Raw genomic sequence first — 16,747 nt, 5'->3', positions numbered from 1 at the left:
TGATTTTATAATTTATGTGAAGAGTAAAAAAACAACTTGGCAAACACAATATTAAAGGAAAAAAATAAAGTTGGAGAACTGACATAACTGGACTTCAAGACTTACTAAAAAAACATAATAATTAAGAGAGTATGGTATTGGCAAAAGAATAGACAAATACTACTGACATGGAGAACATCATTAACCCACACACATTCAAGAATCTCATTACATATTTTACCTAGCCTTACTGTCCTCAATCACTTTCAGCAAGAAAAAGCAGTATAATTGATTGAAAGTCAAATTATATAAAGGAATCATTGAATCTGAGTTTAAGAGATTCTAATAAAGGCTGATGTAATGCCTGAGTGACTTTTACATAGTCTCATTTTGGGGCACCCTGAGAGATGTATAAGCTAAATATTACCTGGAAAGAATATCAATTTCCAAATACATCTGGGTCACACATTCTTTACAAATATTCTTACAACTCTGTTCTGAATTTGCTTTGTCATGACCCCATAAATGACTGGATTGAAACAAGGAGGAACAATGGCATATATAGACTGGCCAGGAGTATGTGAATGTAGCTAGTAACATTTCTACCAAACCAGTGAGTCATAAAGGAGAAAAATGCTGGAATACACTAGGCTAAGATGATACATACATGTGAACTACATTTACCAAGTACTTTGTGTCAGCCATCTCTGGAAGGAAGAAAGAAAACAGCTCATAGGATCTGAACATAGGAGAGGACAGAAAGGATTAAGTCAAAGATGAGGGCAGCAATAGAAAATGAGCCATAGATGATGTTGACTCTTACGTTAACACAGGCAAGACGGGCAATTCCCATATGTTCTCAGTAAGTATGAGGGATAACGTAGTGCCTACAGAAGGACAATCATTTAAGAGGAGGGTAGAGGGGAATGACAAGGAGTACAGTACTGGCCTCCTCACTACAAATGAGGCCATGATGACTACCACTTTGTTGGTGAGAATAGTAGTATATCTCAGTAGATCACAGATGGCGACAAAGTGGTTAATTGCAATGGCCAAGAGTACAACAGATTCCATACCCGTGCAGGTATGGATAAAGAACATTTGAATGAGGCAGCCTTTAAAGCTTATCTCCTTAAAGTTGATCCAGAAGATGGCCAGCATCTTTGGGATGGGTGAAGTGGAAAGACCTAGATCAATAAGGAAATAAGAGCCAGGAGGTAGAACATGGGTTGATGAAAAATCTGCTCAGTCTTGATCACAAACAGGATTGTGATATTTCCCACAAGTGCTATCAAATAAACAACAAAGACAGGGAAGGCAATCCAAATATGGAAATCTTCTAGACCTGGTATACCCAGCAGAAGGAAGGCAAAGGGATGTGAGACAGTGTCATTGACAGGACATCTTCCTGAGAACTCTTGGAAAATGCTCTACTGTCTTCTTTGGTATTTCTGGGGAAACATAAGGGATGGCTGAATATCACTATGTGTAATAGCATACCAATAAAACTCTTAACAACATAATGAACGAAATTTGAGTCTAGTTAGCTACCAGATATGTTAAAATTATTGCCTATTTCTTTTACTATTCCATGGGGATTGTGGAAGTTAGAAACAATTTTTTTCTGCTGGTAGAGTGGTGTAGTGGTTCATGGTCATCTTTAGCTCACTCTTTTGTGAAATGCTCATCTGGTTACCCTTCCAGTAACCATAACTTGTATAATATTTTCAAGTTACCTTGGTACCTGAGTTGATCAGGTACATAAGAGAAAGCCCCCAGAATGTTATTTTAATAAAGGGCAAGAAATTGAAATGTAAGAAACTTTGGATATGATAGTCAAGAGGATATCCACTTATGAAGCTCATCTGTGCATCATAGTCCCATTCTGTAGGTGTTACTTTTCCCCTTTTATACTTTAATAAGACTGTGGTTATAGCTACCTTTTGATGAGATTGGTGCTTCTATGCTGTGATTGATGAAGCAATTATTATAATTTTTAGTCAAAAAAGTTATAATTCATTATATAAACAAATAATGCAAAAAAGATTATCTTAATAGAATTAGAAAAGTAGTTATTAAATTCAGCACTCATATATGATAGTAAAAAACAAAACCCTTTTAGCCAACTAGGCAAAAAAATAAAAGTTACTCATTTGGTGAAAGGAATCCATGAAAAACCTATAACTAATGTCATTTTGAATGGTAAAACACTGGAAGGTTTGTCCCTTGGGTTTAAAAAAGGCAAAAACATCAACTAGCATCAATTTTGCTAGAGGGCCTAACAAACTAAATATGTCAAGAAAAAAAAGTAATACTGAAATGAAAGAAGTAAACTTTCCTATTTAGAAATTACCTGAACAGTTACAGAAAAGTAAAAAAATTTAGAAGCAATCATTTAGCTTATTAATTGCTCAGGTATAAGCATCAATACTATTAGCAAACAATTACAAATTAAAATTTTAAATTATAATTTTGTAAAATTTTGAAATACCACTTACAATGACATGAAAACATGGAGTACTTAGTAATAAGTACTTAAACTATAAAACATGAAAGAATTTAAGGAGACAATTTTTAAAAATTATATAACATTCATGGTTTGGATGACAAATATATTAAGATGTCAATTCTTCCTAAATTTACCATTAAATTTAAAACAGCTTCAATCAATACCAAAAAATGTAAGCTTATTCTAAAATAACTATAGAAATATCCTAAATTCATTGGAAAAAGAATATCAAAACTTTGGGACTTATAATAAAGGACTTCAAATTTATAAAACTATAGTAATTAAGACAGTGTGGCAATTACACAATGATAGATAAGTAGAGCATAATAGACAAAAAGACAGAACTAGGCACATTTCATGTCCTAAATTCAATTGCATAAAGTTTTGTGGGGTTTTTTGGTTTTCTTTCTCTTTTTTTAAATTTCTTTATTGATTAAGTTATTACATATGTGTCCTTATCCCTCCATGACCCCCCATTCCCCCACTCATGCCCTCACCCCCCTGTTGTCTGTGTCCATTGGTTAGGCGTATATGCATGCATACAAGTCCTTTGGTTGATCTCTCCCCCTTACCCCCACCCTCCCCTACCTTCCCTCTGAGGTTTGACTGTCTGATCGATGTTTCTCTGTCTCTGGATCTGTTTTTGTTCATCAGTTTATGTTGTTCATTATATTCCATAAATGAGTGAGATCGTGTGATATTTATCTTTCTCTGACTGGCTTATTGCACTTAGCATAATGCTCTCCAGTTCCATCCATGCTGTTGCAAATGGTAAGAACTCCTTTTTTCCCCCGCAGCGTAATATTCCATTGTGTAGATGTACCACAGTTTTTTAATCCACTCATCTACCGATGGGCACTTAGGCTGTTTCCAAATCTTAGCTATGGTGAATTGTGCTGCTATGAACATAGGGGTGCATATATCCTTTCTAAGTGGTGTTTCTAGTTTCTTGGGATATATTTCTAGAAGTGGGATTACTGGGACAAATGGGAGTTCCGTTTTTAAAGTGACCATTGTAGCAATGCAATGAAGATAGAAAAGCCATTTCTAACAATGATAATGGGTATAATTGAACATAATTATGAAAAATGTACCTTGATTTTAAGAATACAACATACGTAAATATCAATTACATTTTTAAAATAGAACTACATGTATTTTTTTAAAAAACCTTCAAATTCGAACATCTGTAAAATGAAGGGAGAAAAATACTTTTGCTTCCCAGTGGAAAGTAATGGTTTCTTAGAACACAAAAACAATAACCATAAAAAAATAGTCTGTTACATGTTATTAATTTTTAAATTTCCTGTAAAAAAAGTGAATTTAGAGGGCTAAGATTGGGAGAAAATATTCACAATCCCTTTTATACAAAAAAGAATTTGTATTAAGATCATGTAAAAATGCTTACAACTAAAAAATAAGACAAACAGCAATGGAAAAAGAAAGAGACCTTAACCAACCTTTGGCAAGGGAAGATATACAAATGATATTAAAATTCTCACAGGCATCAGGAATTGTACATTAAACTATAATAATATATAACTGCACATCCACTAGAATGCCTAAACTAAAGTGCATAAAATACCACATTTTTGGCAAGGATATGGAACTACAGATTCTCCTAAATCAGTGTTCGGCAAACTCATTAGTCAACAGAGTGGCAAACTACGGCTCGTGAGCCACATGTGGCTCGCGAGCCACAGTTTGCCGACCACTGTCCTAAATTAACCCCAACAATTGAACTCCTAGGTGTTTACTGCAAACAAATGAAAGCATAAGTCCACACAAAGACTTGGACAAGAATGTTCATAGCAGCTTTTTTTCTCATTGCCCCAGTGGAAACAGCACAAATACTCATCAACAAATGAATGAACAAATCAATTTTGGAATGTTTACATAATGAAAACCTCCTCAGCAATAAAGTTGGATTGACTACTTGTATAGATAAATCCAAATCATTAGATTGAGTTACTGTTTACTAATAGTTACTGAAGGCTACTAAGTACATAATTTCATTTATATGTAATTCTAAAGCACACAAAGAAAATAGGTGTTGAAAATATCCACTCAGTGGTTGCCTGGGGATTGAGAGAGGTCAGGGACCCATAGGGAAGAAACACATGAGGATTTATTGAGGTGATAGAAAAACTCTACATCTTTATAGGGGCAGAGGATGTAAATATATACATTTGTCAAATGTGCAAATAAGATTAGTGCATTTAAGTATATGTAAATTTTACTTTAAAAAATCAAATCTGGGCTTAGAGAAAATAGAATGTTTATGATTGTTGAAATTAAATAGCATTATGCATTTAGTTTGTATATGTTTAGTTTGTATATGTTTGAATGCTCCATAATGAAATGGTATATAATATACATCTAGTCAAAGTAAATTTCATTGTTAGTATTTTAAAATTGGAAGTACAAAATCATTTGTTCTAATAAAATATTCAATTTTGGAGTCAAAGATAGAATAATTTACCTCAATACAGAAAGTTAATAATTCTAAATTCTAACTGCAATATTTCACAATCACACTCAAAGAGCAAAAAATAAAATAACAACCTATGTTAAATCTAAAAATTCTGTAATGATTTCTGTTCTCAATGGGATTTAAATTTTATTCCTGATATTTTCTTTCTTGAAAATGATGATTGACAGTGGATGTACACATCCAAGGCCAGTAATTTGGAGGCTGAAATATCTAATAAGCTTTCTGTGATTGTAACTCAGTATCAAGTAGCCCAAACTGACTTTGTGATATGTGATAATGGACAAAGTTCAGAATTTAAAACTAAAAAAAAAAAAAAAAAAATTGTTTGACAAATACTTATGTTTCTTTTAAAAAAATTTTTTTTTATTGATTTCAGAGAGGAAGGTAGAGGGAGAGAGAGAAACATCAATGATGAGAGAAAATCATTGATTGGTTGCCTCTTACACACCCCCTATTGGGGATCAAGCCCGCAACCCGGGCATGTGCCCCTGATCAGAATCGAACCTGGGACCCTTCAGTCCAGAGGCAGACACTCTATCCACTGAGCCAAACCAGCTAAGGCAATAATTATGTTTCTTTCAAGCTGTCTGGCAATATTCTATAGACCTTATTTCTTTAAAAACAAATTCTCCAAATAAATACTAAAATAATAATAATAATATCTTGCAAAGTTAAGCTCAGGAATTATAAACAAATATGGAGAACATATTAGGAGGTCAAAATTAATTAAGAAATCCTAATAATATAAGTTCTAAATTATTTAAATACTTTACTGATTGATTTTACATTGCTATCGCAATATTTGTGTTCACTTACAATTAGGAAAACAATTAAAAAATTTATAAAAATGAAATTTAGATAGATTATTGCTTAAAGATTCTGCGTATATCTGTACCTAGAAATGTTTTGAAAACTGTGGAATTGGTTTTATAAATGATGAGCAAAGCTTTGAAAACAATTATTATTTTTTTTTTTTTACAATAGCTTCGGAGATTTACTAGTAAAGATTCTTAATCTGGCATTTTTTACCATCATGTTACATGAAGGCATTAATTGTGAAATATTTATCCTGAGAGTTGAATGGGCGACAGAGAGATATACAAAGTTAGGTAAAGTTCTGCAAGATATAGAATGGTGCCAGCTAAAAGAAGGCAAGGATGACAGATTGAGGGTTAAAATACAACCACAATAGGCAAAAGAAAAAGTGAGCTGAATGACAAATAAAGACTTAGAGAAAGGCAGACAACACAGAAAGCTAAAATGGTATTTACATATCCACACACAGCACTTATCCAAATATTTAAGAACAAGATTTAATCAAGCCTATGTGAGAGTGCACACCAGAGTCTATGTAAATTATTATCTTCTTAAACCCCAGTTCTTAAGACCTATCTTCAGCTAGTTTTTCCTTCCCCTACATTCTGGTCACCTATTTTATCTCTTCAACTTAAATCTTAATAAAGTGGCCACAGTAAAGTGGCTCCTGTCTTTTTGGAATCCTTTCTGACCCCAAGGCCAGACTTAACAGCAAAGCTTTCTGGATGAGCTAGATCACCTGGCCCAGAATGTTTCCATTTTCATCCACTCTGACTAAAAGGGAAGATTTATATAAACATTACTGCTCTCTGGAGAATAAAGGTGTCCAGAGGCACTTTACTAGATGCTTCATATGAAGCATAATGTATTGGTCATTTTAAAAAACAACAACAATCTAGCCCTAGCTGTTTTGGCTCAGTGGATAGAGCATCAGCCTGCAGACTGAAGGGTCCCAGGTTCGATTCCAGTCAAGGGCATATGCTCCGGTTGTGGGCTCGATCCCCAGTAGGAGGTGTGCTGGAGGCCGCCAATCAATGATTCTCTCTCATCATTGATGTTTCTCTTTCTATCCCTCTCCCTTACTCTCTGAAATCAATAAAAATATATTTAAAAATAAAACAAAAACAATCTAAGAAAGAAGTCTTGATTTTGGATGCTGGTTCTCATGTTTGGGCTGCTGATTCATGATTAACTGGCTTCTCTCTAGGCAGGAGAGGCTTTGAGGAGGGCTTACCTTCCACTCACTCTTCCAGATCATTTTAGTCCTGGATTTCCTCTCATGGGTGCCACATACATGAGGCAGAAAGAATTGGGCTTCCCCATTAACATATTCTTTACCTTGCTTTCATCTGGTCAATTTCTCCAAAACATACCTAACTTACCTCCTCTCTCCCACCTCAGTCCTAAACACAATTGAACCTTAAATACTATCATGAGCCCTAACCAGTTTGGCTCAGTGGATAGAGCATTAGCCTGTGGACTCAAGGGTCCCAGATTCAAGTCTGGTAAGGGCATGTACCTTGGTTGCAGGCACATACCCAGTAGGGAGTGTGCAGGAGGCAGCTGATCGATGTTTCTCTCTCATCAATGTTTCTAACTCTCTATCCCTCTCCCTTCTTCTCTGTAAAAAATCAATAAAATACATTTTAAAAAAATACTATCATGAAAAAATTGAAGCCTACCTAGTATCCATCCTTTCATGGAGTAGAATTTAGGTGGGGCGATAATATAACAAATATCAATTGTTTGGAACCCAAATTCTCTCTTCTTCCTGATTCTAATTATAAAATAAGACATGGCTTAATATACTGTGAAAAAGATATAAGGAAAGAAGCGTGAGTTATAGGAAATGGGCTAACTTAGTGGTTGGCAAACTCATCAGTTAACAGAGCCAAATATCAACAGTACAACGATTGAAATTTCTTTTGAGAGCCAAATTTTTTAAATTTAAACTTCTAACACCACCTCTTCAAAATAGACTCACCCAGGCTGTGGTATTTTGTGAAAGAGCCACACTCAAGGGGCCAAAGAGCCACATGTGGCTCGCGAGCTGCAATTTGCCTACCACGGGGCTAACTGAATGAACTTAAAGACAGACTGCATGCCTTTGAATCCTATCTTCGCTATTTAATGAACATATAAATGAGGTTGGGCAAGAAATTTAAATTCTGTGTCTCCATTTCCTCCTCTATAATGAGCAGTATAATACCCATTGCAAATAATTGTTGTGAAGATTTAAAAAATTAATACTTTGTACACTTAAAACATTTTCTAATGTAGTAAGAAATTTGTAACTCTTGATAATCTGAGCTACTTAGCTAACAATATTCCCAGGCTAGGATACTCTATGTAAGCTCATACTGATTGGAGTTTGCCATGGAGACGTGTTCTAGAATTCACTCTTGGAGTTACTGAGAAGTCAATAAATGACATCATTTTCCTTGCCTAGATTTATTGCCAACAATGAACAAACATGAGTTAAACAAATTGCTTTCAGAACATCAATTATGACTAAGTAAAAGCAGTGTAGTCTTTTTGACTCCGTTGTGCATCTGAACAGGTAAACTGAACTTTCTAACAATTGTTGCCCCTTTTATTCCCATAATTTTAACTTAGCTCAAAACCTCATGTTTTTGGTTGTAGGAGCAGATTTGGGAAAGTTAAGGCACTCATGGATTTTGGAGAGTAGCTCTGGGATCAGCAATGTCATCACAAGATCATGTGACAAATAAATTTGTGTGTTCCTTGATTCTCTAGTGTATTCATCTTTTTTGTTTATTCCTTTGTAAATTATTTTTCATTATTTCAATAGTTTGCTAAAATTCTTGGTTATCTGATAGAACATGTCCTGTTTCTCTTATGTCTCCTATTTTCTGGAGAATTGATTTTCTATATACTTATCTTTTTAAGTTTTAAAAAACTTTGAAACCTATATAATCTTATTAACCAATGGAACCCCAATAAATTAAATTTGAAAACATTTTAGAACCCTTGTAGATTATAGGAAAACTAGAGGCCCGGTGCACAAAATTCATGCACGAGGGGCGGGGGTGTCTCTCAGCCTAGCCTGCACCCTCTCCATTCTGGGACCCCTCAAGGGATGTCTGACTGCCCTCTCACAATCCCGGACTGCTGGCTCCCAACTGCTCACCTGCCTGCTAGCCTGATTGCCCCTAACCACTCCCCTGCCAGCCTGATCAATGCCTAACTGCTCCCTTGCTGGCCCAATTGCCCCTAATTGCCCTCTGCTGCCGGCCTAGTCACCCCTAACTGCCTTCCCCTGTTGGCCTGGTCACCCCTAACTGCCTTCCCCTGCAGGCCTGGTCTCCCCCAACTGCCCTCCCCTGCAGGCCTGGTTGCCTCTCACTGCCCTCCCCTGCAGGCATAGTTGCCCCAACTGCTCTCCCCTGCAGACCTGGTCCTCCCCAACTGCCCTCCCCTGCAGGCCTGGTCTCCCCCAACTGCCCTCCCCTACAGGCATAGTTGCCCCAACTGCCTTCCCTTGCAGGCATAGTTGCCCCAACTACTCTGCCCTGCAGGCCTGGTCCCCCCCAACTGCCATCCCCTGCAGGCCTGGTTCCCCCCAACTGCCCTCCCCTGCAGACCTGGTACCCCCCAACTGCCCTCCTCTGCCGGCCCAGTCACCTGCAACTGCCCTCCCCTGCAGACTTGGTCCCCCAACTGCCCTCCTCTGCCGGCCCAGTCACCCCCAACTGCCCTCCCTTGCAGGCCTGGTCACCCCCAAGTGCCCTCCTCTGCCAGCCCGGTCACCCCTAACTGCCCTCTTCTGCAGGTCTGATTGCCTCCAACTGCCCTCCCATGCAGGCCTGGTCCCTCCCAACTGCCCTCCCCTGCTGGCCATCTTGTGGCAGCCATCTTGTGTCCATATGGGGGCGGCCATCTTTGACCTCATGGGGGTGGCCATCTTGTGTGTTGGGGTGATGGTCAATTTGCAAATTTTTATTAGATAGGATGCTAATATAATACAGAGTCCTCACATAGCCTATACGTAATTTTCCCTATCATTAACATTTACATTAGTATAATAATTTGTTACAGTTGAACCAATATTAACTAAAGTTTATGCACTACTAAAATTTATATCTTATTCAAATTCCCTTAGTCTAATCTAATATTCTTTTTCTCTTATTGGATCGCATCCATGATACCATATTACATTGACTAATTATGTCTAATTAGGTTTGTTAGTGACCTCTTGGCTGTGATAGTTTTTCAGGCTTTTCTAGGTTTTGATAACCCGATAATTTTAGGAGTACTGTCTAGGTTGTTGTAAAATGTTCCTCAATTAAAATTAGCCTGATAATTTTCCTCATGATTAGACTATAGTTATTTGATTTGGGGAGGAAGATTAATGAGTTAAAAATATCATTTATATCCATGACCACATGTATTATTCTAATACACTCTCATGATTATCTGTAAATTCCTGCTCCAAGAAATCTCAGGAATGGTCATGTAATACAGTTAAGTTCAATGAGATGTGATTTTAAGTTCAGGGTCAATTGCTCATTTACCTTTGCTGAGTCTAAATTTGAAATAACCTTTGGAGGCTTCCTTGATTGGAACAGAACTGAATCTCTGAGTTGTTTTATAACAATGTAGATACCCAGGATCGATGATGATCATCCTAAGGTCATGCTTCAAATTTTTTAACTTACAAATGCTTCCAGGATGGGAACCAAATATTTCTACCTTTTGGCTTCAGATTTAGTTAAAATTAGAGAAAGTTTCATAATTATAGGAGAGAAGCATTTCAGTATAAATTAAGCCTAACCAAATCTTGCACAGAATCTATGAAATGCAGTTTAATTGCATTTCAAATTAACTACTAAAATTTGTACGCGGCCCGGCCAGCATGGCTCTGTGGTTGAGCATCGACTTATGAACCAGGAGGCTATTCCCGGTTCGATTCCCAGTCAGGGCACATGCCTGGGTTTTGGGCTCAGTCCCCAGTAGGGGGCATGCAGAAGGCAGCCAATCAATAATTCTCTATTATCATTGATGTTTCTATCTCTCTTTCTCCCTTCCTCTCTGAAATCAATAAAAATATATTTTTTTTAAAAATTGTAATTGGTCTTTTTGACATACATGGAGATTGTTCCTATATTCTAGCTGGCCCTAATCTGAAAATCTCCAATAGATTGTAAAAATAAATCTCTTTAAGAATTTTTCAATTGTATAAAGATTTAATCTTGTTCTCCCCTACCTCCCAAAAAAGAAATCTGGCCACCACCATATGCCATCCATTCATAACAGTTTAATAACAGTATGAATATGTATTAGCAGTGTTAACCTGTAATCCCCATGGGAAAAACTTAGTCACTGGAGTACAGTGCTTATGCATGGTTATTTTTTGCCTTTAGTCTCTCAGATTCCACTCATTTCCAAAGTTACTTAGGTTAACACATTTTCCCCCATCCACTTTAATGAGGTTGTTCTTTTTCCCTATATTTATGATGCACTGTATTTGTCAAAATCTGCATTTCATTTTGGGATCCTCTGAACTCCTAAACGGTGTTTTTAAAATTACATACATTAAGTTGTATAATTCTATGTGTTTTGTTAAATGTATAGTATCATGCATCTACCCTTATAGTATCATACAGAATATTTCACCAACTTAAAAATTCCCATGTGCCTCCTGTATTTAACAACCCTCACTCCTCTTTCCTCTGGTAAACATGAATATATTTACTGTCTCTTTAATTTTGCTCATTCCAGAATATAATATCACTAGAATAACAGAATATGAATCTTCTTCAGATTAGCTTTTTCTAAGTGAAATCATTCAGCAATATGCATTTAAAATTCACTTATGTCTTTATATAGCTTGATATCGCATTTCTTATTAATGCGGAATAGTAACCATTGTGTTATATACAATGGGTATAGCACAATTTGAATAGTCTTTTATCACTTATCAGTTGAAGGGAATCTTCATTGCTTCTAATTCTTAGCAATTATGAAAATAATACTATTAATGTATATGTGCAAGTTTTTGTGTGAATGTAGTTTTCAAACTAATTGGGTAAATTTCTTGGAGTGTGATTGCTGAATTTTATGGCAAGACTATATTTAGCTTTGTAGGAAAGTTCCAAACGTTATTCCAAAGTTGCTGTGCCATTTTGCATTCCCACCAAAAATGATGAAAGGTTCTATTGCTTTGCATACTCACCTACTCTTGATATTGCTTTACCTATTTTTAATTTTCACCATTTTTAGTGGTGGGTAGTGAAATCTTACTGTACTTTTAAAATTTGCAGTTCCTTATGGAAATATATGTTGAGAATCTTTTTATCTGTTTATTTTCTATCTGTATATTTATGAGGTGTATAGACAAATATTTTGCTCAAATTTAAGTTGGGTTATTTTTTATTGTGCATATATTTAGTTGTAGATTTTGATTATTTTTAAATCAAGTTGAGAAAGTTCTCTATTCCTTGTTTGCAAGTGTTTTTATAAATATGTGACTTGTTTTCTTTAAAGATTTTTCTGGCCCAGCCAGGGTAGGTCAGTGGTTGAGCATCCACCCATGAACCAAGAGATCACTGGTTTGATTCCCAGTCAGGGCATATGCACAGGTTTTGGGTTTGATTCCCCAGTAGTGGGAGTGTAGAAGGCAGCTGATGAATGTTTCTCTCTCATAGTTGTTTCTATCTTTCTATCCCTCTCTCAACCCCTCTCTTGAAATCAATAAAAACATATTTTAAATTTTTTCTTTAATCATTCATATGATGAATAGTATTTTCCTCCCTTAAGCAGATGTTCTAGGTTGTTTTTGAATGTTGAACCAGCTTTGCATATCAGGAATGAACACCACTTGGTCATGCTATATAGTTATTTTTATAAATTATTAGCTTCATTTTCCTAGTATTTTATCAAGTATCTTTGCATCTGTTCCTGAGAAATATTTTTGAGACATAGTCAGCATTTTAAAAAATGTTTATTTTTTGGATAATATCTTTTGCTGGCTTTGGTGTTGGGGTATTTCCAGCTTCATAAAATGAAGTGATTTCTTTCTGGAAGTGATTTTAGGTAGTTGCTGTATTTTCCTTTCCTTTAATATTTAGTAGAATTCACCAGTGAAGCCATCAAAACCTGATTTTGGTGAGAAGGTTATTAATTAGTGATGCGATTCATTAATAAATATAGAGACATTTAGGTATTTAGAACTATAAATTTCCTCCTATGGACATTTACATATTTCTATATTTATGGGCATTATATTATAAATATATCTGAGGACTTAAAGGTCGTTTCAGTGCTTTTGCTGATGATTTCAACTTATCTTTTAGGCCATGGAAATACAAAGAAAAGTTAATGCTTAGAGATATATAAAAGACTGTTAAAAAAAGGCACATAAGGTAGCCTTTAAAATTTTAATAGAAAACGTAAGTATTTACAGATTTATACATTTAAATTTTATTAATCACAGCTGGAATAAAGCTAGAATACTGTACCTGGCTAGTGTGGTTCAGTGGTTGAGCCTCAACCTATGAACCAAGAGGTCATGGGTTCAATTACCAGTCAGGGCACATGCCCAGGTTGCGGGTTTGATCCCCAGTAGGGGGCGTGCAGGAGGCAGTTGATCAATGATTCTCTCTCATCATCGATGTTTCTACCGTTCTCTCCCGCTCCCTTCCTCTCTGAAATCAATACATTATATTTAATCCATAAGAATGATATAGAGTAGCTAGTGCACAGAAATATGGCACATTCTGTAAATCCTACTTAATATCTACTGATAGCATTGATAAAAAAATTACATATAAAGACTGATGAGCCATATTTTTCCATATGAGTTGGATAACAAAGCTTAGACTTTTGACTGTCTGAATTCACTAAAATGCTTACAGAAGGGAGCCAAAATAAAACATTTATATCAAGCACATTTAAATTTACTGAATTTAATATAATAAGGCATTTCATCTCATATATATTAGGCACTATTTCTTTTTAATTACTTATTTTTAAATAATATTTGCTTCACATGGTTATATATCTGCTTGGTTCTAACTCCATATATGACAGGGTTGAGCATTGGTGGTACTATAACGTAAAGATTCGCTAGAAGTATGTGGATATAGCGAGGGACATTTCGGCCAAAGCGATGTGTCATGAAGGAAAAGAGGGCTGGTGTATAGAAGGCAAGAATTACACAAACATGGGAACCACATGTGCTGAGAGACTTGAGCCGGGCTTCACGGGAAGGAAGGCGGAAAACAGCACGGAGTATCTGAACATAAGAAAGGGCAATGGCTACAATGTCAAGCACTAGGATTGAAATAGCACCCAAGCCATAGATGATATTGATCTTGATGCTGGCACAAGATAGGCGAGCAAGACCCATGTGCTCACAGTAGGTATGAGGAATGACATGATTCCCACAGAAGGGCAATCGCAAAATGAGAAATACAAATGGAATCACAGAAATAAATGGTCGCACTACCACACCAAAACCAATCATTGAAATGACCTTATTGGTGAGGATGGTGCTATATCTGAGTGGGTTGCAGATGGCCACATAACGGTCATAAGCCATTGCCAAGAGGACTGCGGATTCCATACCAGTGAAGTCGTGAATGAAAAACATCTGAGTGAGGCAGGCTTCAAAGATGATCTCCCTGAGATTGAACCAGAAGATTCCAAGCATCTTAGGGATAGTAGCTGTGGAGAGACCCAAGTCAATGGTGGCCAACATGGCCAGGAAGTAGAACATAGGCTGGTGTAGGCTGCTCTCAGCCTGGATCACAAACAGAATAGTGAGGTTCCCTATGAGTGCAATCATGTACACAGCACAAAAGGGAAAGCCAATCCAAATGTGGAGCGTTTCCAGTCCTGGGACCCCCAGCAACAAGAAGGAGGAGGGGTGAAACTGAGTGTCATTGAGAAGGGACATCCTGATGGGTAATGCATAAGTCCATGTTCCTTCCAAATGTGCTACTGCCAACCTGTACGTAGGTTACCAGGTAAAACTTTGCAATGTTTTAAACCTAAAGAAAAATGACAGCATACAATTGTGAATATTCTCTTTCTTAGTTAATTCACACAATTAGAAATGTACTACGTAAAAAGCAAAGTGGAAATGTGAATTATCAATAAGAAGGCTTTGAAAGAAGTTACACGTAGATTGTAATAAAAAATTCTACGTAATATATTCATCCTTCTTGGCACCGTTTTTCCTCTGTTAGAAGAATGGTCTCCTTTGCAATGGTTACCTCATTGGTATTATGCTAAGATTTTGTGTTAATATCTGCTTCATTAATTACCTTCTTTTATCATCACCAACATAATTTACTTTCAATTTTGTCATTCAAAGGGCTCTATCAGCCTCTATAAATACGTATTTCTATTAATTCCATTTGGTTGGTTGAATAGTAACACTCAAGTTAACATACAAGATGGGCAGTAAGTGCTGATGAAACCCAGACGCGTTAAGATGTATTCTCAAATACTAAAAAGAAATCTAAAAGATTAAAATCAACCCATTTGTTAATATTTATTTCTTATTATTACAAAATATGAAGTAAATGTAGTGAAAACATTATCAACTACCATTTATTGAGGTACTGCTACCACTTTAATGCTGTCAGAACCTTTGCAAATATCATCCCTAATCTTTATAAACACACTTAACTTGAATTTTCACATATGGATCTGAACCTGAAATAGCTTACATGACTTTCCAAATGCTTAAAATGCTTATAATTAGTAAAGGTGCATAAAAAGTAAATAGAAAGTGGAGAGAATATAATTCAATTGAAATGGAAAGATAATGGACATAAGAAAAAGATAATCCATGCCTCACCCTCATGTCATATATACACAGCCCTCTTCTTCACACACATTTACTCAAGCACAGTCTCTTTTAAGCTCACATATATCTAAAAAAGAGATATCTTCATTTATCTTCATTATAAATCTGAAGCAATTGCATTTTTAAGTGTTTAAGATACATGGCAAATATTTTGAAGAAGAAACTAGATAGAAAGCATATTCTGAACAAACTGAATCAATAATTTTCAATGATACTTACACTGTTCTTATGTAATTTCATGTACTTTACTTAGGGCATTTGTTAGAGTGTGTATTTTCAAAGCATTTGACCATTCATTATGTGTAACTGTATTGTAGTAAAAAGTACCTTTTCATGATTTGGTATCACTGGAGGATTCCAAAGAACAATACTAATTATGATCACAGTTTCACTAAGACAATTGTGGTATTATGAAGACACTGATATCTGGGAAACAAAGCCAAGAAGAGTGTCCTTCCTGTTCATGATAAATACGTAATAAAAGGAAAGTACAATATGGATGAGGAAACAGGGAACTCCTAGGAGTAAATGTTAAACATTGGAAAGGGATCTAAGAACTATAGATGTCATTTGTGTGATACACTCTGTAAAGTATCCAAAGGAATAAAGTTTTTCTACTATAATGTTCTGGCCTGGTCATGGAACAATGAATATTGCAAAAAGGTGTGACATGGACAACATAAGGAATGAAAGTAGGATCCAATTATGGAAGCAAAATTTTCTGTGATTTATCAGTGTAAGTTCCAATGGCAAGTTCTTGTATTAAATAAAGCTTTTATATTCATAAATAACATCTGGGAAGATCAGAAATGTAGTCAAATAGTCTCAGAAAATTAAGAAAATAATGTTTTCCTTTTTTTCATCATTCCTACGTGCACTAGATTCTCAAAAAATAAGAAAATTACTTTAGCTAGTAGGGGCAGAGGTCATCATTAAAGAAGAGAATAAGCTACCTTTCTGGGTTTTGTGAGATTTTTTTTAGTTGTTCTTAGAGGGAAGGATGGTATTATATTCTGTGGTCAAAAATAAAATAATGAGGAAATTATATCTCCAACTCAGATATTGTATTCTGCAATAGAGCCTTATTAGCTGGTTAAGTAAAAATACAGTG

The 16,747-nt window shown here is 35.8% G+C and overlaps 1 protein-coding gene and 1 pseudogene across 2 annotated transcripts; both read right to left on the bottom strand.

Annotated features, from left to right (window-relative positions):
• Positions 1-440: 440 nt before the first annotated feature.
• On the bottom strand, positions 441-10,445 carry LOC308233655 (olfactory receptor 52E1-like; annotated as a pseudogene). Its single transcript has 2 exons — positions 10,334-10,445; positions 441-1,387 (listed from the first exon to the last, which is right to left on the bottom strand). The product of its transcript is annotated as an olfactory receptor 52E1-like (transcript).
• Positions 10,446-13,779: 3,334 nt separating this feature from the next.
• Positions 13,780-14,718, bottom strand: LOC308233393 (olfactory receptor 52E2-like; the record flags this gene model as incomplete). Its single annotated transcript, XM_080640323.1, has 1 exon — positions 13,780-14,718. The coding sequence occupies one exon, from the start codon at positions 14,716-14,718 to the stop codon at positions 13,780-13,782; it is 939 nt and encodes a 312-aa protein (XP_080496449.1).
• Positions 14,719-16,747: the final 2,029 nt, after the last annotated feature.

This window comes from Plecotus auritus (genome assembly GCF_963455305.1).
Source record: "Plecotus auritus genome assembly, chromosome: 9".
Classification (NCBI taxonomy): domain Eukaryota; kingdom Metazoa; phylum Chordata; class Mammalia; order Chiroptera; family Vespertilionidae; genus Plecotus; species Plecotus auritus.
Note: the sequence above shows the minus strand (reverse complement) of the source record. Positions and strands in the feature narration are given on the sequence as shown.